We start from the raw sequence: 23,047 nt of genomic DNA, 5'->3' as shown, positions 1-23,047 counted from the left end.
ATCGGACTAATGAAGAAACGCGGGGAAGGTTGGCGTATATTAGATAAGTCGATGGGTGGCTCGTCCAAGAGAGATTTTGCGCTCTCATTAGAAGGCAGGTGTAAGTGCCATCCAGCCGTTTCTCTAATTTCTTTGAAAAGGGTCCATGTCTCAGAGCCCTAGAGTAGAATCGGCTCGATGGTCGCCCTAAATATTTTTACTTTGAACCTCTTCTCTCTCTCTCGCCTAAGGGGGGACGGACGTTGAAGACCCTTGTCCTATGCTGTTGTACCGTCAAATAAACATAGACAAGTGTGGAGGGACAGCTGCTACTGTATGTGCACAATAATAATCCTATAAGAAGTGTTTGGTACTCACGCGTACGCCTCAAAGTCCCCATTGTTGACCGCTTCAATCAGCTGCTCTGTGATTTTGATGATCTCCTGTTTGCGCGCTGCGGAGAAACACACAGTCTCAGAGAGGGACAGCGCTTCCATCTCACAACCCCACACACAAACTCACAACGGACTCCACACACACATAACCCCACACACCCACTCACAACGGACTCCACGCATACAACCCCACACACACACTCACAACGGACTCCACACACACACACAACCCCACACACCCTCTCACAGCCCCACACACCCACTCAACTGACTCCACACATACAACCCCACACACCCACTCAACTGACTCCACACACACACACAACCCCACACACCCACTCAACTGACTCCACACATACAACCCCACACACCCACTCAACTGACTCCACACACACAACCCCACACCCACCCAACTGACTCCACACACACAACCCCACACCCACCCAACTGACTCCACCCACACACACACACAACCACACACCCAACTGACTCCACACAAAACCAGGTCCACAGCTAACCGACTAACCACTTCACACGACCAAGCACACTTCCACAGCACCACGCACGCACACCACTGTTGCCATGTCTGCTTATTATAAGCGACTTGGGGCTTGTTGTTTTCTGTATAAAAAAGAATATTGGTACAGTAGGTGCAGGTGGCGTTTTTTCATGGGCTTTGTTTTAAAAAGGTAAAAAAAAGTGACTAGTCGCTTCTTTTGGGCATGTTTTCATAGACCTGGTTACTTATTTCTATCGCAAACTCTGGCAACACTGACGTGTGCGGGCGCCGCACAACACACACACACACACACACACACACACACACACACACACACACACACACACACACACACACACACACACACACACACACACACACACACACACACACACACACACACACACACACACACACACACACACACACACACACACACACACCTAATCTGCAGATTAGTGAAACGCTGAGGTCTCATAATTCCATGAATCACTGATAGTCATGTGATCCTTCAGTGTTGGGTGAGGTCACTGCTGCTCATCAATGCCCTTCCTTCCTTCCTTCCTTCCTTCCTTCCTTCCTTCCTTCCATAGCGTATGATGCACACGCCCCCAGCCCTGAACTGTTTACTGTACATATTTTTCTTTTTGACTTGACTAACTGTTTATATGATGTTTTACATAAGTATTGTCTGTCTCCATGAATTGAGTACAAAAGGACCCTAATAGATAGATAGAATAGGTGATGTATTGACCAGTGGATCTGTGATGAAGGAGAAGCAGTACAGAAGAGAAGTTCTTTGTCAAATAAGTCTGTTTATTCAGAAAATCTCTCAGTTACAAGGCGTCACAAAGCAAAGGTCGTGACATACTAGTCACACGGCAATCTACCAACAGGCTTTATTGGGTTTAAATCCTCTAATAGCAGAACTGTGTGTGTGTGTGTGTGTGTGTGTGTGTGTGTGTGTGTGTGTGTGTGTGTGTGTGTGTGTCCACGTGCGTGCACGTGCGTGCGTGCATGTAGAACCAACCTTTCACATCTTCATCTTCAATCGTGGCGTTACTACTGTCAGACGATCCCTACAGTGACACAGGGACATGGAATTGATTTTAAACATGTGCATGAGTGCACGCACACACACACACACACACACACACACGCACACACACACACACACACACACACACGCACGCACGCACGCACACACACACAAACACAGTGCATAATTTCATGTTGCATGCTTAACATTAAGGTATCCAAAGTGATGTTATTTAACACCACAACACAACCCTTTTTCACGGCAGCCATATTGCCATACCGTACCTGTATCTGTATAGAGTAATGTTACATCCAGTGTTTGTCATAGTCTTTTGAATAGCTTTTAATTTAGTTCCTGTCACATTTTAGTCCCCTGGAATGTTGTAGTGTTAGTTCTAGCCTGGGCAGCATTCCTTTTCGGGTTTACGATCCGGTCAGGATAGTTTTGTATCAGGATGATATCGTTATGTCATGTTGTAGTCATTGTTTTGTAGTCATCAGGATGATATCGCTACGTCATGTTGTAGTCATTGTTTTGTAGTCATCAGGATCATATCGTTATGTCATGTTGTAGTCATTGTTTTGTAGTCATCAGGATGATATCGCTACGTCATGTTGTGGTCATTGTTTTGTAGTCGTCACGATGGTATCGTTACGTCATGTTGTAGTCATTGTTTTGTAGTCATCAGGATGATATCGCTACGTCATGTAGTTGTCATTGTTTTGTAGTCGTCAGGATGATATCGTTACGTCATGTTGTAGTCATTGTTTTGTAGTCATCAGGATGATATCGCTACGTCATATTGTATAGTCATTGTTTTGTAGTCAGGATGATATCGTTACGTCATGTTGTAGTCATTGTTTTGTAGTCAGGATGATATCGTTACGTCATGTTGTAGTCATTGTTTTGTAGTCAGGATGATATCGTTACGTCATGTTGTAGTCAATGTTTGTATCAGGCAGGAACAATCAATCTGGAACTTCCTTTTCCCTCAAACCGATTCTTCTCAATAAAAGCCTCAGGCTACGAGAGCTTTTATTGTTATTAGTCCGGTTTGAGGGTTCCTGCCTGATGACTACAATGAAAACAATGACTACAACATGACGTAACGATATCATCTGCTCCAGACCGGTTCACACGGCAATTGAGTAACACAGACCACCAGGCTTTCCTCCGAGGTGGAAAGCCTGGTGACGCGAGATTAGTGTTAGTCTAGTTTCACTCGACTAAATCTACAGTTAATTAAAATGTATATTTTGGCATTTTAGATGACCACTCTACCTTCTGAGCCACTATTACAGTAGTGTCCTGACAATATGGCTGATGTGAAAAGTGAAATTTATGCTAAAGCACAGAAAAACAAAACGACACAAAAAAACCCACCTGGAACCAAGTGTGATTCAACAGAATCTTGTCTATTGACTGAGCCACGTGTTGGTTGGAACGGACAGACTTAGGGCAGTATTATGCGTGTCTTAAGTACCAGGTCTTATGACTTAACTTAAGACCTGGAGGCGTGATCAATGCCATTTGGCTATTCTGAGTGGCCAAATGGCATTGATCACGCCTCCAGGTCTTAAGTTAAGTAATCATAATCATAGATTATTATGTATATATGTAGATATATTCTTATTATATGTATAATTCACTGCATGCTTCAAGCGTTTTAGCTCAAAACCCAAAAGAGTAATTAGCCCTTCACTAAATCCCACCCCAAACAGCGATTGTCCAATGCCAATCCCAATAGTTTAGCAACAGTTGCTATGCAGGTCAAGCTTTATTCGCTGCCAACGTGCCTATTGGACAAGGATGGGTTGGGGAGGGACTTAGTGAAGGGCTAATTAGACGTTTGCCCGCCGGTACCCACACAAGTGAAAATAACAGATCTATACAAGCTCACAAGATCGTCAATTTTCACTACTTGTTAAAGATTTGTTTTCTAATTCAAGTATTTTATTTATTCATGAAATTACTTAAAATAAATCAGTGATTGTTTTTGAATTCATGAAAATCTTAGCTTCTTTTTTTTTTTTTACAAAATGTAGGAAAAGTTTTGTCCATGGCCCACAAATGGGTCCAGACCCCAGTGTTTGGGGAAACAGTGGTATATAAATGTTATGTTCATGTACTGAATATGCACATTTTTTGACAATACATTTACAAATCAGTCAATCAGCGCTCAGCCAATAGATCAGGACTGTACATCACCTAGGAGGCGGAGCTAGCAGCAGTGTTGAACTGTGCAGTCGCCGGTTGGTTTATTTAAACGGGTTAAAAAAGGTTTCATGACAGCAAATTTCCATTTTATTTATTTATTCATTTGTGTTTTCAGACCTCAATTATACCCCATTGACCCCAATAACTGGAACTTTGAACCATAATTTTGAACGTTTTTCTGAATAATTAGGCTCAGAAAAGTGCTGTGCAATCGGGATCGGGAGTCGAACCCGTGGCACACTGCCAGACTGGATTACCAGCCAAGGTGCCTGGACCGCTGAGCCACGGCCCAGGCCAATCCTTTAGTTTTAATACATGTTTGAAGGACAATGATAAAGACTTTTAAAATAGTTCAAATAGCTGATCTACAAGCTCACAACGTGTAGATGTAGATGGGCTAGTTGAACTATTTTAAAATGATTTTCAAAATAGTAAAAAAATGGCAAATAAGTTTAGGGATAAGGGATAAGGGTGGCGCAAGATGGAGCCCCCAATGTTTTGTAAAACCAGCATGTCATGAAACCATGTCATAATTTAAACACAAAAGAGCAGTATTGGACATCTGAGACCACACACACTGCATTATATTATTACAGTTACTTAAAGCGCAATGCATGTTTCTTTCAGAAAGGGAGTTGATATATAACTACAAATTGACGTCATTCCGAGCTTCGGGAGGGCGGTCCCAGAACTTGTCCTCAAAACCAGTGGCACCTCCAAGATGTCACTGACTTTCCAAACTACACAGTTCGGGAATCCATTCCGAACTTTTGGGAGATATTTTCCGAGTATATATAAACGGTATATTGCGCTTTACAGTAAGTCAGACACATGTTCACAGGAACCAACAGAGGACAGCAGCACACAGATCAAATATCCAGTGAGATACTGTACAGTACAGATGTTCAGAAGAAAAAGAAATACGCCAAAAGAAGGCGGGGTCTAATAAGGGCGTGGCTCCCCATGTCGATGTTGTACTTCCTGTATAGCTGCGGTCTGTGATGTCATGTAGCCGGTCTGTGATGTCACTCTATGTCACACTATGACAGTGGTTCTCAAAGCCAATTGAGAGTAAGTCATTGATATGTAATCAATTAGTAATAAAAATAAAAAATAAAAATACGTTAATTAAGTCTTTGGCCAAATAAAAGTTAAAAGTGCTTTAAAGGAGCATTCAGTGATTTGAGTGATTTGGAAAACCACCCAGTCCGCCCCGGTAACAAAATGTGCACATGCACGCTCTACAGTGGGGGGAAGTGCAACAGGCCAACAGCATGTGCACCAAGGCCCGCCCCCACTCGATCATGATCGGAGGAAGGCCCCTCTCATCCTGATTGGATGAAGGCTTTGACACCCGCCACCAAAACTGAAACTAGGGTTTTTTGACCCCAGGGGCTCACTGGGGACAGGGAGGAGCTCCTTATATGGTCAGCACACTCTATAGTAGGGAGGATTATCCAGAAAAAAAGAAAAAATAAGTGATATTTAGATTAAGTCAAATCACTGAATATACCTTTAAAATGCTTGCAGCGTTTTCAAAGCATGTCTATATTTAAACGATCAATCAATCGATTGTGTTACGGCTGGGATCAAAACACTTTAAGTTCCTAATTATGTATCATCATGAAAATTCATTTTTCAAGGTTTTGAGTAAAACATACATATAGTTTTGTTTCTACTTTTACATTGTTTGATATTAATGCTATCTTATATAAATAAAATCGTAGTGTTTTGCCAATTATTTGGGGGCCCATATTATGCTCACGGCCCACCAGTGGGACCTGGCCCACAGGTTGAGAATCGCTAATCTATACGACATATATGCTTCCATATTTGGTGAACGTTTCAGCCCAGTCAGTCCAATCCGTTGTCTTCCGTTCAAAAATGATTTAATAAAATACATAACTACTTGGTCTACTGGCAGCAGGCGCAAGAAATGCTGGTGCCGACTCATGGCTGAGTGGTTTGCAATATTGTTTGAAAGACCGACGGACAGGACAGACTCACAGACCCTTTTCTAGACGTCTTGCCACCTATAAACAGAGCCACGCCGTTAACACAGACCTTCTCCAAACACAGCTTGATCTAAACCGTACGTTGGTACAAACACACACAACTAAAGAAAGAGTGGAAATCAAGACGGATGGATAGTATACACACATGACTGGGTGAACATTATATGGAAATGGGAGGTTGGGGTTAGAAGGATGTATACCTTGACCACTGGTTTATGGATAACTGTAGTCTGTGGCTCCTAGAAGACGGATATGGGGGGAAACAGACCAACGGAGGGACAGACAGACAGACAGACAGACAGACAAGACAGACAGAAAAGATAATGGACGGACATCATAGTACAACAACAGAAGGACGTAGACACATGAGAGAGATGTCTTTGAGATGACAAGATGATGATGAAGTGGTCGTGCACTGGTTCCCCGACAGTAGGTCGCGGACAGGTCCCTTTATTTTTGTTTCCTACATTTGTTTTTTTATTATTATTATTATTATTATTATTTCAAAACATTTTCAAAACGACATTCGCAAAAAGCTATAAACATTTTTAATTCAAAAACGACATTATTTTTCTCTCTTTCATGAAGAAATAAAAGAACAATCTAAGAAATTCCATAAATTAGAAAACTACCCGTGCAAAACATATCAAAATAACGGTAGTGGGTCGCTGTCCCTGTTCAAAAATGAAATAAATGTTTTGAACTTAAAGGCGTAGTGAAACGGAAATGGTGGACATTTTATTTTGAAGTTTCAGACGGTCTCAAGTTGAAACACCGCTATGAAGTTTCTGAACAAATCAGAGCGTCGCATCCCTTCAGGGGATGGGACGGTAGCCAGGGACGGGTAGCTATGCTACGCAGGACAGCGTGTGGATGTTTGTTTACAAATCAGATAGTCGGCCAGCTTTACCAGTTTACACTTAATGTGGCTTATTTCTACCCTATAATGTTTTCAGATACATTTTTTAGCGTGATGATTAAGTTGAAACCGAGTAATACACTCTCTGGATGTTATCTTGAGGGAATAAAAACGGAAGATTTCTGTAATCAGTAGCAGCTGTGCAGCCTGTGCTGGACGGATGCGGAGATATGGGGAATTAAACTGGTGAGCTTCATTTTTATTGGCTTTTATCGATGTGGGCCTCGACACGTCATCACGCAGCACGTTTTCAGGAAGTAATAAAAAATATTTTTTATGGACTTTTAATATAAAAACACACAAAAATTAGAATTTTCACATTTTTTTGGCATCCATTGTTAGGTATGCCCATATGATGACCATGGATATGGTCTAAAAGTGTGAAAAACTTATTTTTCATTTCACTACACCTTTAAGTCTTGGTGTGTGCGACCCTTGATAAATTAGAAAACAAAATGTTTAGGAGCTATAGTGAAAATAGCAAAAGTTTAATTTGTCTTTTGGGTCTTGAGCTATAAAGTTTGGGAACCAGTGAAGTGGATGATGATGATGGAACAATGGCAATTAGCAGAATATAGAAAGGCTGGTTGTACTGACTGAGTAAACAATCAGTAATGGAGGTTATGATCGTGAAAAAGTCTCCACAGCTAAATCATTCCTGTGGCTTATTGAGCTTGACCAAAGTAAGTAACACAAAAACAAACAATCTGCTCACAGGATCTCATCCAATATTACATTTAAAGTTTTCCTTTGCTTCCTGTATATCTCTGCTGTCCGGAGGAAACCTCATAACTCCAAAATGTTAATTTTTCAGGAAATGAAAAATATACATTTTTAAGGAAATTAATAAAAACCTTTTTTTAAACGATGCAATACTGCCTCATCAAAGTTGGTGTTGTGACATTAGATATTGTCAATTACTTGCATGAGAAGGAGAGAGGTGGTGGAGTTAGCGGTTTTAGCAGTTTGAGGGTCCAATGGAGTTAAAAGGTTTGGTCCAATGCGTATTTTACTATTTTCGCACTGATTTATGGGGAAAAAAAATCAAAAATCAAAAACCTCAAATTGAGTTATGAGGTTTCCTCCGGCAGCAACAATTCATACGCAATGCAGATGGATAGATGGTATGTCAGAACATCAAAGGTGACATGGAGGGGATGGCACGGAAAGGACAGGTCATGGGGGTCACTCAAATACTTTTCCAGTGAACGCACGAATGCACTCAGCAAGTTTGATTCCTTTAAGATTGTTGTTCTTTTTTTAATAATTGTTGTGCAAGTGGACATTTTGGACCTAAAAGTTGGAGCTAGAGGAAAGGCCGTTCCTGAAAAGCACAATTTCCATTTGCGATCCAGTCAGACCAGACACGGCACAGAGCTGTGCCGAAGGTATAGCTGATCTACAAGCTCGTGCATCAGCTACTATTTCCGGCGGGTGGAAACCTCCAAAACTGTTACTTTTCAGGACACAAAATTCAAACGTAGCAAAAGTAGCAGATCTACAAGCTCCAAATGCGTCGCTTTGTGACGCGTTTTGAGCTCGCGGATCTGCTATTCTTGACTCTTTTGTGTGACGCTGCTCAAGTAGGGCTGTTCATTCATACGAATAAAAAAAAAACACGAAATGTTTGGATATGGAGATAATAGGTTTCTTTCCCCGACAGCAACAATATGTATATTTATTAGGCATAACCCGTGCATGATGGAGTTGAAAGGAACTGGTTGTAATAACGTGTTCCTTCCACGCGCTACTACATCCAACCGGGGAAACCTGCTGTCAGGTGAAAAGGACTCCTCATGCATTGAAGGAAGCATGAGGTCAGTCCGTTGCTCTCCCCAGGTTGGCAGAGGGAGTGTAGAGCGCAGGATTACATTAGAAAATTGACACTTTGGGTGAAAAAAAATGGGTTACAAAATCGTGGGATAAAATGTAAAGAAAACGGGCATATAACCCGTGCATGCACCAACTCACACTACTCTCTCTCTCGCTCTCACACACATACCAGTGAAGTGTGAATGAAGTGTGAATGGGCGTTCAGACATAGGATGCATTGGTGGGATGCGGCGCTGCATGCATGCATGCATACGGTACCAGGGTAGCGGTGGGTGCGGAGGAGGAGCCTTTGACACTGGTGACTGTGCTGCTTTTCATGCTGTTTGACTGTGGCTGTGTTGCAGGGAACACAAAAGGGTTAAATTAGTTAGAACAACAACACAATAGAAACAGGGAAGTTGTGGTGCCATAGCTGGAAAGCTGGAAAGAGAACAGAACCGTGTGTGTGTGACGTGTGTGACGTGTGTGTGTGTGTGTGTGTGTGTGTGTGGGGGGGGGGTGCTTTATTTGGATAACACAGTGGAGGGTGACAGGATACTTCCATGTGAAGCAATATATAGTCTAGAATAAGTGCAGAAAAAGGCGTAGCGAGTACAAGACATCTTGTGCCCAGCTGTTCACGAGATCAGCCCTGGGGACGGACGGACGTACAGACAGAGACACACACGCACGCACGCACACGCACGCACGGTAGTATGAATTTACAGTTCCTGCAGTACTTGGATTTGACAAATCTGAGCATTTCTGGGACTTCTAATTAGATTCTCAAGGCATCCTACACTAGTACAGACCATTACATTTAATTACTGAGATATCATCACACCTGTCTCGACAGAGAGCAGCAGCACTGACTCCCAGAGAGGGCGGGGGGAGGGGGGGGGAAGGCTGCTAGTCCACTGAGGGAGAGAAGAGCTGGTGTTACGTAATGGCAGATTAATCATCTGCATGGTGAGATATAATCTGGGATTATAGACACACACAGAGAGAGAGAGAGAGAGAGAGAGAGAGAGAGAGAGAGAGAGAGAGAGAGAGAGAGAGAGAGAGAGAGAGAGAGAGAGTGTTGAGTGGCTGCAGCAGAGGTCGTTATGGGTGAAGAGATGCAGGGTCGTTGGACTCGTTAGAGGTTGAGAATCACCTGGTGTAGATTCCAGTCAAACTGACACAAATGTTTAAGTCTATAGTGAACAAAGCTCCTGTAGTGCTCTCCACACGTAGACCTCAAAGAGGGGCTTCAGCCCCTGCCCTTTTACCCGTCTGTAAAACAACTGCCCTTTTACCCGTCTGTAAAACAACTGCCCTTTTACCCGTCTGTAAAACAACTGCCCTTTTACCCGTCTGTAAAACAACTGCCCTTTTACCGTCTGTAAAACAACTGCCCTTTTACCCGTCTGTAAAACAACTGCCCTTTTACCCGTCTGTAAAACAACTGCCCTTTCCAGACCATGAATGCAGCAGGTGAGAGAAATGCAAATGCCACTCCTTTCCTTTTCTTCCATGCCATGCCGGGCGGAAGGCAGCGTTCAGTCTCCTGAACTTCCTTTTCTTCCATGCCATGCCGGGCGGAAGGCAGCGTTCAGTCTCCTGAACTTCCTTTTCTTCCATGCCATGCCGGGCGGAAGGCAGCGTTCAGTCTCCTGAACTTCCTTTTCTTCCATGCCATGCCGGGCGGAAGGCAGCGTTCAGTCTCCTGAACTTGAACACAGTATTTTGCGTTGAACAAATTTGTTTAGAAATCCAATGTCGTACACACCGCATCTCCACTAGCTAAAGAGTGCTGGGTTGCCCCCCGAAAATAGCTGATCTACAGTACAAGCTCTCAACACGTCGCAGCGCAAAAGTGCCCTCTTACGGGATATTATATTAGTTATACTGATGACAGGTTCCTGGTTCCTTTGAAGATCACTGAGGCACTATAACTGTCTCTCTGCATTTGATGTTTGCCTTGCTTACTGTAATGTAAGTCGCTCTCTGGATAAAGAGCGTCTCCAAAATGCCTAAATTGTCGAATTGTAAGAGTATCTACTCATGCACAAATCCACAAAAGGTACTGCTGGTGGAAAACACATTTCCCAGTGGGAAAGACACCCACACACAGACATTTGCAACAAGAAATATCACAAGCAAGGTCCATCACACACACACACACGCACGCATCGCTGCACGCACGCACGCACACACACATCGCCGCACGCACGCACACATGCACCCACGCACACACAGTACCCTGGGGTGAAATGACAGCTAACTCCAAACAAACGCCACAGGAAAGCAGAAAGCAGTACACGAGGAGGAGGAGGAGGACAAACACGAAGAAATGATGGCATAGGCCTACTGTACATTATGTTGTCACCTCAAATCACATCACTAGTGTTTACACCACCGTTTGACTCTCATTGGAACCAGGAACCACATCACTAGTGTTTACACCACCGTTTGACTCTCATTGGAACCAGGAACCACATCACTAGTGTTTACACCACCGTTTGACTCTCATTGGAACCAGGAACCACATCACTAGTGTTTACACCACCGTTTGACTCTCATTGGAACCAGGAACCACATCACTAGTGTTTACACCACCGTTTGACTCTCATTGGAACCACATCACTAGTGTTTACACCACCGTTTGACTCTCATTGGAACCAGGAACCACCACCGTTTGACTCTCATTGGAACCAGGAACCACCACCGTTTGACTCTCATTGGAACCAGGAACCACCACCGTTTGACTCTCATTGGAACCAGGAACCACCACCGTTTGACTCTCATTGGAACCAGGAAAACACACCACCGTTTGACTCTCATTGGAACCAGGAACCACCACTGTTTGACTCTCATTGAAACCAGGAAAACACACCACCGTTTGACTCTCATTGGAACCAGGAACCAGGAAAACACAGGATCACATCACTAGTGTTTACACCACCGTTTGACTCTCATTGGAACCAGGAACCAGGAAAACACACCATCGCAAAAAAACAGCTGCCGTCCGCTCCCACGTTACTGCACTTTTAGAAATGACATCATCTCGGCCTCTGTGTCTTTCCTTTTATGGTGTTGTCCAGTGAGGTATTTTCAATGGAACCTAACTAGAGAACAGATGGTCGCAGATGACCAAAAAATTATAATAATATTAATAACAACTTAAAATCGTTCGTACTGGATATAAATATTCTGTGACTACTTGAAAATTAAGGAAAAACTCAAAATGGCTGGCAGTGGGTGGATTATTTATGTATTTCTCCGGAAGGAAATGAGTTAATTAATGAGTTAAGGGGGCAGACACTTACAAATAGTAGGGGTGCACGATTATGAAAGAGGACCATAATGGAAACAAGCATATAGGCCCTAGGGGTTATTAAAACGTATTCAATCGATCAATAAAAATGACATTTGATTTGGCTTTTGTTCTAGACAAGAGGTACGATAAACTTTTGATTTATATTGAACTCATTAATGCATTTTAATTTAAAAATGTTTTGCTGGTGAAATTTACATAAATAATCTACATGTTTTGAGACCATTCCGATACCAATATGGCATTTGTATGGCCGATATGGCCGATTCCGATTACGCTGCCGATTATATCGTGCATCCAACAAATAGTGTTCAATGGTGTTTAGAAGGGTACTTTTGTTCAACTGAAGAAGTTAACAACAGCATGACTTTTGAACCCTGATTTCTTTGGCTGTGTAGGAAAAAAGACGAGTGATCAAATGACAACGGGAGGGATTTTAGAAGAGGAGAGACTTCACCTTACCTTGACATCAACCTTCTTGTTGAGAAGACTCTTGGCTGCTGCAGAGAGACAGAAGGACACACCGTCAGACGGGAGGGTGCACATGATCACCGAACACCTTTAGATCTGCTCTCAACAGACACAGACCTGATGGTCTCTACCTTCTCCAAAAAAAGAAAAGAAAGCTTCTTAAGACAATATCCTAATGTGACGCTCAGCATGTGAAACAGTGAGAACAGTCGACTTATACCGTCCTCCTCTTAACTGCCCTTCAGGGGGGAGAAATGATTATGGTGACATAATTCAGCAGTCCCTCACTCCCTCCCTCTTCACACGCAAGGTGTCACACATCGAAAAATAGCCAATCTACAAGCTCGCGACGCATCACAGTACGACGTGTTCGCAAGCTTGTAGATCAGCTCTTTTCTTTTTACTAGATAAGCATAACTCTGGCTTTAGATGAAAACAAGAGGAAATTGGACACATGCAAAGTCTCTCTACACTTTAGATAGACTTTATGCTTTCAATACACGATTTGTCACATAATCCACACCTGCGTGTGCACGCGCGCACACACACGCGCACACTCATACACACACAGCTGGGGGGATTAGAGTTGAAAGTGGAAAGTGATGGGAGAAGCCTGTGTGTCACAGATTGGTTCATCTGTATTAGATGGGAATGGTTTAGGACAAAATAACGTGACTTCAAATAGCACAGCACAGTGCTTGTGTGTGTGTGTGTGTGTGTGTGTGTGTGTGTGTGTGTGTGTGTGTGTGTGTGTGTGTGTGTGTGTGTGTGTGTGTGTGTGTGTGTGTGTGTGTGTGTCAGATCGGCTACTTTCGCCATTTGCGAGGACACACACACGGCCGCTCGTTATTACGCGGCGAAAATTGTTATTATGAGGGTCAGCTTGGCACTTTTTGGCACATTCTCCCCCCCCCGCTTTGGCGTGTTGCCCTATTCAGCGTATACGTAGCGACGGAACTGACAGCACACAAACGTGTGTGGGGAGGAGGGAATAATTGGCCTGATAATGACTGAATTTGGGTGAAAGAAAAGAAGGAAAAAAAGGTGGAAAAGGCTTGTGCTTATTGGTACATATTATGAGACCTTGATCTGGTGCATCTCATAGCAAACCACACACAGTATCGCCTCTTTTATAAGAGCAGCTTTTTGCTTCTACGGGCCGACGGCGTGGAACAAACTCCCCACTAAACCTTCGATAAGCAGCCTCTGCAGACATTTTTAAAAGTACAGCTCAAGACCCACTTCTACACTCTTGCTTTTAGTTGAGCTTTTAAAATCCTTAGTTATTCATGTCCTCACTGTATTGCATTACTGCTAGAAGACCCAGCCAAAAAAAAAAAAAAAAAAAGTAAAGAGTCTTACCTTGGCACACAATTCAGAAGCACAAGAAAAGATTCAAGAGAAAAAAAAGCGATTAAAACAGTATAGTTGATAAATATCAGTGGCGTGCACAGATAGACACTAGGGGGTGCTAGAGCACCACCTGCCCTTGCCCTCTGGACAGCAATGTGCCCTTTGTACAGTGTACAGTATGTGGACCAATCAATTCTTGATTAAAAAAAAGCTTCTAATATATTATTTATGCCTCAAAATCTATAAATCTCACCCATTTTGACCTGAAATCAGATTCTATAAATGTCTTCTACATCCTGACAGTTTTCTGAAAAAGCTATGTTTCTATGTCAGTGGTTCTTCGATTTTTCAGAAATAGCAGACCTACAAGCTCGTAGCGCGCCACTCGGTGGCGCGATATGAGCTTGTAGATCTGCTATTTTTCAATAGCTAAAGCATAACATAATGCATAACATAAACACCAAAAGGGGTTCCCGCCCCAAAATGGGTTAAGGCAACCGGCCGGTTCCACGCGCTGCACAAGGTGCCCTTTTTTCACTTGAGCACCTTCCCCTCTAAATGTCTGTGCACGCCACTGATAAATATACAGTAGACTGAGCAATATGGAGTGAGCATGAGAGAGGAGGAAGAGTCCCTGAAAGACAGAGACAGAAACAGCTCCAGACAGAAGTATATAACAGTAAAACAGACAAGACTACCCGTCGGATTGATGCCTGGTCGCACGGCATGTTGTTACGCAACCGAAAACCCATGTCGAATCTACAAAGCCTGTCCGAGCGACACATTGTCAAGCTCGTAGATCGGTCTATTTTCGGTCGGACATGCAACAACACCACCCCGGGCGGCGTGGCAACAACTACATTATAAATAACTCCTACCTTGTTCCACGATGCCAGCGGTCGTCCCAGGACAGACGGAGGCCGGGGCTGTCGTCTGTCGACCCACTGGTGGATGGAGAGAGAGAGAGAGAGAGACACAGAGAGACACAGAGAGAGAAGTTGGAAGTGTTACATTTACTTTAATTTTTGAAAAATCGTGAAAATGTGGCGCAAATCTTTGAATATACAGTATATTCTTTCACAGCGAACGTTTTTAACTCAAACCCTTGCTTCTGGGGGGTCCCTGGAACAACATATTTTCAGATGGGGGTCGGCGGCCAATTACATATATATTTTTGGGGGTCCTTGACATGAAAATGTTTGAGAACGACTGACAAAAACATAGGGTTTTTCTGAAAACTGTCAGGATTTAGAAGCCATTTGTAGAATCGTCCTCAGCATTTCCACACAGGGCGCACTTGGCATCACAGGTGTTTCACTCAATCAGGCCCAGACGATGCGGACCACTGTCCACTTAAAGCTACACTTAAAGAGGCATGAAACCCCAGGCTGATGATTTAGCAGTTTCATTTTCCAGTTCAGGTGCAAAACTACAGCAGTAGGATAGACAGCATTGTAATAATACATACAATTACATGCGATTTTCAAGGTACTCAAAGTCGCTTTACAGAACAGAAAAATAAAAACAATTAGAAAAATAATTGTTGTAAAAACTAGAAAACGTATTGTACTATTATTTCTGAACATAACAAACTGAACCCACAGGTAGGAACTAAAAGTTATGTATCGAAGCTTTGAGATACTGATACTAATTTAAATTAAGCCACACTCACTGGAGAAGTTCCTGGACACCAGCATGGTGGTCAGAATGGCGCCCTGAATTACAAACACAGAGAGACACGAAGGTGACAGAAAAGGAGCAGAGGGGTAAGGAATAGGGAAGGAGCTCGATAACCGATACCGTTATCAATAAGCATTGGGCTCCGTTATCAATAAGCATTGGGCTTATTGAGTACCCGTTATCAATAAGCATTGGGCTCCGTTATCAATAAGCATTGGGCTCCGTTATCAATAAGCATTGGGCTCCGTTATCAATAAGCATTGGGCTCCGTTATCAATAAGCATTGGGCTCCGTTATCAATAAGCATTGGGCTCCGTTATCAATAAGCATTGGGCTTATAAAGCCTGTTTTGAGCGTACACGTGATTTCTCTATTTCTTTGGCCGTGTACGATAGATTTAGTTCAAAGACGATCATTTTATATTAAGCCTCTGGAATGATAATTCAACATTTCCCACCTGGCAACACCACACTAGTCCCAAGATTTGTGCCGAAACGAAATCGCGCTAAGCCTACGACTGTGTTGCACGGCGTAAAACAGCCCTTCTACTACACGCTCACAGCTGTTTTCAGGGCGCAATACAGTCATAGGACGGAGCATACATGATGATGTCGGAACGTTGCAGAGGAACATTCCAGCGGTCTGAACTATATAGTGAGGACGGCATCTCTGGTATTGAAATAGACTCAGGTTATTTGGACGAATGCAGACCTTGAGTTTCCTCCTGGCGTTGAACTTCTTCAGGCACTCCACGGTCTCCTGCCTGTGCATCATGGAGGCCACCGTTGAACGTTGCTGTGGACAAACACAGAGAAGCACGACGTCAAAACCAACACAGATTCACATTCACTTTATTGTCACTTAGATGCACGGTTTAGGTACATACATGTAAAAACCTTTTTGTTTTGTTCTAGACCTTTTCTTTATACTAGGCAATCATGCTATCTGTAAATTATATGTATTCCATTCAAATCATTTTCTTAAAATGTTTTGTTGTACACAGGTTGAGGCCTCGTACAAGCCCTTTGGGCGCCTTATTGCCTCCTCCTATAGCACTTTCATTTGTTTTCCTTCGTATCTTCCCTTTTTGTACTGTTTTTATACTGTGAAAATAGAGTCAAATCAAATGTAGTGCAGAATACTCAGACGTGCATAGTGCAGAGTACGGAGGGTTATTGCACATTCACAGTCACTTTTCATTTAGTATCCTGACAGGGTGCAGTACGTAGTTCAGACAAGTCATTGGTCCGACAAATGACAACCCACCTCATCTCCTAACCTAACCATAACCGCAAGCACGGGAGCAGACGCTAGTCCGACATGCGGATGAATGTCGGACTACTGACAGCCTGTGGGAGGAAAAAAAAAACCCTGTTCCTCAGCCTGCTTGTGCGTGCTGGGAGGATCTGGTACTCCCTTCACCCTTTTGAAAAACCCTGTTCCTCAGCCTGCTTGTGCATGCTGGGAGGATCTGGTACTCCCTTCACCCTTTTGACCTGTTGGGTGAGAAGAGTCTTTTGTGGGGGTGGATGGGGTCTTCGATAATCCTCAGGGATTCTTTTGATGCAACGCAAAATGCTTCGATTAGAGTGGCGAATCAAGACACTTTAACCCATTTTGGACTGAGGTCGATTAAAAAAAAGGCTTCTAAATCCTAGTCAGTGTCAGTGGTGCTCAACCTTTTTCATATCAAGGATCCCCTATGAGCTTGTAGATTTTTTGTGTTTTTGGGGCTCCCATATGTGTTTTCTATCCCCACAAATAACCAATCTTGAACAATCAGGCTTTCATGTCATATTGGTGCTTTAATGGAAATTGCTCTGAGGAACAGCTCAACTGATTTTGTCCTCATCGTGATGTCATTAATGTCACCCTACTTTGTATAATTCCTCCTCTACTTCAGTCTTCAGTTCCACATTTGCATTTCCACTTTGTTTACAATGTCCACCATTGTTGATTTTCCAAGCTGGCATGGAATGGAAACAAGCCTGGTTTTATCTAGAATCAGTATTATAATGACTCAAATATTAAATAATCTGCATATCAGCACCCCCACCACCTCAGGACATTGTGGTACTGCAGCTAAAACTGCTTTCAAAGTCCAGAAAGAAATGTTATGGACTGGTTCTATCAGAGTGGTGATTGAGGCTCAAACCACTAGAAATAACTTTGAGGGACATAGACAATATGATATTAAATATTAAAAGCAGTTTTAAAATGCATGTTATTTGCGCTTTAAGTAGAACAGAATGCTTCAAACACCAAAAGGGGTTCCCGCCCAAAATGGGTTAAGAAGACTTTCGGGGCCATAGACCCCTGAAAGTCTGACATAATTTACACGTCCTATCTGGGTCGCACCCCCCCCCCTTCAGAATTCCCATAGACGTTTCTTATATTGAGTCAAATAAGAACTGTCTGCCAAAAATGAATAAAATTATCCCCGCGGTGTGAATCAGAATATTCATAATTATTATGGATATGAAGAATCAACAGACGATCAACGATATCTACGATAAAACAATGTTACTGCCGTAGAAATTGTTAACATTCTCGCCAGAATCAGAAACTGTATAAAATGTGAGTGACTGAATATCGTAAATAATACAGAACCAACTCCCTGGCAAAAAAGGCCACAACCCAGGGGGGAAAGAGTGACGTCAGGCCACAACCCAGGGGGGAAAGAAGCCACAACCCAGGGGGGAAAGAGTGACGTCAGGCAAGGCCACAACCCAGGGGGGAAAGAGTGACGTCAGGCCACAACCCAGGGGGGAAAGAGTGACGTCAGGCCACAACCCAGGGGGGAAAGAGTGACGTCAGGCCACAACCCAGGGGGGAAAGAGTGACGTCAGGCCACAACCCAGGGGGGAAAGAGTGACGTCAGGCCACAACCCAGGGGGGAAAGAGTGACGTCAGGCCACAACCCAGGGGGGAAAGAGTGACGTCAGGCCACAACCCAGTGGGGAAAGAGTGACGTCAGGCCACAACCCAGGGGGGAAAGAGTGACGTCAGGCCACAACCCAGGGGGGAAAGAGTGACGTCAGGCCACAACCCAGGGGGGAAGGAGTGACGTCAGGCCACAACCCAGGGGGGAAAGAGTGACGTCAGGCCACAACCCAGGGGGGAAGGAGTGACGTCAGGCAAGGCCACAACCCAGGGGGGAAAGAGTGACGTCAGGCCACAACCCAGGGGGGAAAGAGTGACGTCAGGCCACAACCCAGTGGGGAAAGAGTGACGTCAGGCAAGGCCACAACCCAGGGGGGAAAGAGTGACGTCAGGCAAGGCCACAACCCAGGGGGGAAAGAGTGACGTCAGGCCACAACCCAGGGGGGAAAGAGTGACGTCAGGCAAGGCCACAACCCAGTGGGGAAAGAGTGACGTCAGGCAAGGCCACAACCCAGGGGGGAAAGAGTGACGTCAGGCAAGGCCACAACCCAGGGGGGAAAGAGTGACGTCAGGCAAGGCCACAACCCAGGGGGGAAGGAGTGACGTCAGGCCACAACCCAGGGGGGAAAGAGTGACGTCAGGCAAGGCCACAACCCAGGGGGGAAAGAGTGACGTCAGGCAAGGCCACAACCCAGGGGGGAAAGAGTGACGTCAGGCAAGGCCACAACCCAGGGGGGAAGGAGTGACGTCAGGCCACAACCCAGGGGGGAAAGAGTGACGTCAGGCAAGGCCACAACCCAGGGGGGAAGGAGTGACGTCAGGCAAGGCCACAACCCAGGGGGGAAAGAGTGACGTCAGGCAAGGCCACAACCCAGTGGGGAAAGAGTGACGTCAGGCAAGGCCACAACCCAGGGGGGAAAGAGTGACGTCAGGCAAGGCCACAACCCAGGGGGGAAAGAGTGACGTCAGGCCACAACCCAGTGGGGAAAGAGTGACGTCAGGCAAGGCCACAACCCAGGGGGGAAGGAGTGACGTCAGGCCACAACCCAGAGGGGAAGGAGTGACGTCAGGCAAGGCCACAACCCAGGGGGGAAGGAGTGACGTCAGGCCACAACCCAGGGGGGAAAGAGTGACGTCAGGCAAGGCCACAACCCAGGGGGGAAGGAGTGACGTCAGGCCACAACCCAGGGGGGAAGGAGTGATGTCAGGCCACAACCCAGGGGGGGAAAGAGTGACGTCAGGCCACAACCCAGGGGGGAAAGAGTGACGTCAGGCAAGGCCACAACCCAGGGGGGAAAGAGTGACGTCAGGCCACAACCCAGGGGGGAAAGAGTGACGTCAGGCAAGGCCACAACCCAGTGGGGAAAGAGTGACGTCAGGCAAGGCCACAACCCAGGGGGGAAAGAGTGACGTCAGGCAAGGCCACAACCCAGGGGGGAAAGAGTGACGTCAGGCAAGGCCACAACCCAGGGGGGAAAGAGTGACGTCAGGCCACAACCCAGGGGGGAAAGAGTGACGTCAGGCAAGGCCACAACCCAGGGGGGAAAGAGTGACGTCAGGCCACAACCCAGGGGGGAAAGAGTGACGTCAGGCAAGGCCACAACCCAGGGGGGAAAGAGTGACGTCAGGCCACAACCCAGGGGGGAAAGAGTGACGTCAGGCAAGGCCACAACCCAGGGGGGAAAGAGTGACGTCAGGCCACAACCCAGGGGGGAAAGAGTGACGTCAGGCCACAACCCAGGGGGGAAAGAGTGACGTCAGGCAAGGCCACAACCCAGGGGGGAAGGAGTGACGTCAGGCCACAACCCAGGGGGGAAGGAGTGATGTCAGGCCACAACCCAGGGGGGAAAGAGTGACGTCAGGCCACAACCCAGGGGGGAAAGAGTGACGTCAGGCAAGGCCACAACCCAGGGGGGAAAGAGTGACGTCAGGCCACAACCCAGGGGGGAAAGAGTGACGTCAGGCAAGGCCACAACCCAGGGGGGAAAGAGTGACGTCAGGCCACAACCCAGGGGGGAAAGAGTGACGTCAGGCAAGGCCACAACCCAGGGGGGAAAGAGTGACGTCAGGCCACAACCCAGGGGGGAAAGAGTGACGTCAGGCCACAACCCAGGGGGGAAGGAGTGACGTCAGGCAGTGTTGTTTTTGGCAGCAAAATTTCTATTTTAGTTTAGTCATAGTCTTTGGAATGAAACTTTAGTCATATTTTAGTCACCTGGAATGTTTTTTTGTTAGTCTAGTTTTAGTCGACTAAATGTCATAAGATTTTAGTTGACTAAATCTGCAGTTCATTTTTTTATTCGACTAAAATGTATTTTGGCGGGCCTTGATGCCGTCGTAATGGCTCATTTTACACTTCGCGTCACAGTGGGACGTGTTGTGAGCTTGTAGATTCAACCAAGCATGCAACCAAGTGTAAAATTACTTATACTGGATCTCTTGTCCACTAGTCCTTTCCTACCATTTTAGTCTAGTTTTCTATTTGTTGACGAAATTGTCAGTATATTTAGTCTTAGTTTTAGTCATCATAGCTTATAGTTTTCATTTAGTTTCCATTTAGTTTCCGTCAGTGGAAAAAGGTAGTCGACGAACATTTTCCGTCTTAGTTTTAGTCGACAAAAACAACACCGACGTCAGGACTTCGGTACTCTATAGAGCAGAGTGACAGTAACAAGAAAACTATTTTTTGCTTTCGGACTATTTGGGGGTTAGTTAGGCTACGATCCGGTCACACCAGCACACTAGCCTATCGGGGGGACGGTAGACGGAAAGCGGCAACGATCTCCAGCTTTTATCGGCTTCAAATAGACTTGTTCTATATGTGAGGCACCCTGAACACAAGGTGTGCACAGCGAGACGCCAACAAAACTCTCCGTTCCCATCGCACAAAGACGGCCCCCATAGGTGACGAGGTCACAATGTTAGGTGCATGACAGTAGCCGTATAGTAGTCTGTTACTGCTGGTTTTACTCTGCTGCGCTAACGTCCATTTTTATGTCCAATATTGTACATAGTGTACAGTGTATTTTAGTATTTACATTATATAGTCCAAGTGCAGTGGGTCAGACCAGTTGTTGTTGTTGCAGCCTGGTTGTCTGCGACTCCTCTCCTAGCCCAGGGCTGCCTTCCTACTCACACTTGGTTTTGTATTTCGTCATCAGCATGCCTCCCTCCCTCCCTCCCTCCCTCCCTGTCTGTCTGTCTGTCAGACAGACAGAAAACATATTTAACCTATGAGGATGATGATGATGATGATGATTATGGTAATTAATTTATAGGGATCCTGGTGGATCTCTATGGTGACACGGGGGTGGGTGGGGTATGGTGTTGGTTCTCGTCAATTGGTTGTGAATCTTCTTGACGGTGGTGTTAAATTGTTTGGATTGTTTATTGTAATTCCTTCAATTGCTGTAACCACGTGAGGATGTTTTATTTTGATGTTCGTAGGATAGGCATTTATAAGCTTTCAGCTTCAGCCTATTCCTTTTGATCACCTCCAGTTCCTTTTGGTTATGTAACCGTGTGTTAACAAATAAGCTGTTTTGTTACTGTGAAGATGATCAAATAAACTAAACTAAACTAAACTAAACTAAAATGAGTTGTCACCATCCGAGTTGGCTTTGTCTGAGGCTTCAAATTAAATGCTTTCTGAAACGTCTATGGGAAAAAAATGAATGGGAGATTCTCTTCCGGGGAAGAGAATCTCGTCGGGGGCGGGATTGCGATGCTCTATAGCTGAGTGGTTAGTGAGCCCGCCTGGGGAGCCAGAGCCCCCCGTTGTCCCAGGTTCGATCCCAGGCCAGGCCAGCAATGTGTCCACGTGTGTCCCTGAGCAAGACTCTTAATTGCTCCCCGAGCACCGTCCGCACGATGGCTGCTCACTGCTCCTAGTTGTTATAGGATGGGCGAATGCGGAGGACAAAATGTGCAAATGCACAAAAATGTGCACTTGTGACAAAAAAATTAAGTAGTAGTAGTTTGTTAAGAGATGTGAGGTTTCTGGCCGACACCCATGTAATGATGCTGTACATGATCATTGTATTGTTACTGGTCTGGTTTCTACACTGTGTGTGTGTGTGTGTGTGTGTGTGTGTGTATGTGTGTGTGCGCGCCCGCATGCGTGCGTTGTCTACTGTCTACTCACATGCACCCATGGGTGTTTGAGTGCCTCTGTTGCTGTGATCCTATTGGACGGATTGATGGTCAACATCTGGTTGATAAGGTTTTTGGCCTCAGGTGTCACTGTGTCCCATTCTGGAGAGGGGAACTGCACACACACACACACGCACGCACGCACGCACGCACGCACGCACACACACACACACACACACACCGTCTTTAGGAACCCAGACAAGACTGAGCTTCTCTTCTTCCCAGCTAAGTCCTGCCCTATGCGGGAGCTAACTATTTCCGTAGACAACGCCCTGGTAACGTCTGTCCCAACAGCCAGGAACCTTGGTGTAGTC

The 23,047-nt window shown here is 45.1% G+C and overlaps 1 protein-coding gene across 1 annotated transcript in view; it reads right to left on the bottom strand.

The window, feature by feature from the left end:
• LOC306940223 (calcium/calmodulin-dependent protein kinase type II subunit beta-like) overlaps positions 1–23,047 on the bottom strand; it is a gene marked incomplete at its 5' end in the record, with an annotated part of 73,066 nt that overhangs the window by 6,000 nt on the left and 44,019 nt on the right. The window contains 9 exons of the mRNA XM_079525246.1: positions 358–433; positions 1,904–1,952; positions 6,345–6,383; positions 9,155–9,229; positions 12,657–12,694; positions 14,897–14,962; positions 15,691–15,733; positions 16,410–16,493; positions 22,726–22,848. Coding sequence (XP_079381372.1) covers positions 358–433; positions 1,904–1,952; positions 6,345–6,383; positions 9,155–9,229; positions 12,657–12,694; positions 14,897–14,962; positions 15,691–15,733; positions 16,410–16,493; positions 22,726–22,848 — 593 coding nt within the window. The remainder of the gene's footprint in view (positions 1–357; positions 434–1,903; positions 1,953–6,344; positions 6,384–9,154; positions 9,230–12,656; positions 12,695–14,896; positions 14,963–15,690; positions 15,734–16,409; positions 16,494–22,725; positions 22,849–23,047) is intronic.

Source organism: Electrona antarctica (genome assembly GCF_951216825.1).
Source record: "Electrona antarctica genome assembly, chromosome: 16".
Lineage (NCBI taxonomy): Eukaryota > Metazoa > Chordata > Actinopteri > Myctophiformes > Myctophidae > Electrona > Electrona antarctica.
This window is presented reverse-complemented; position numbering and strand designations above follow the sequence as displayed.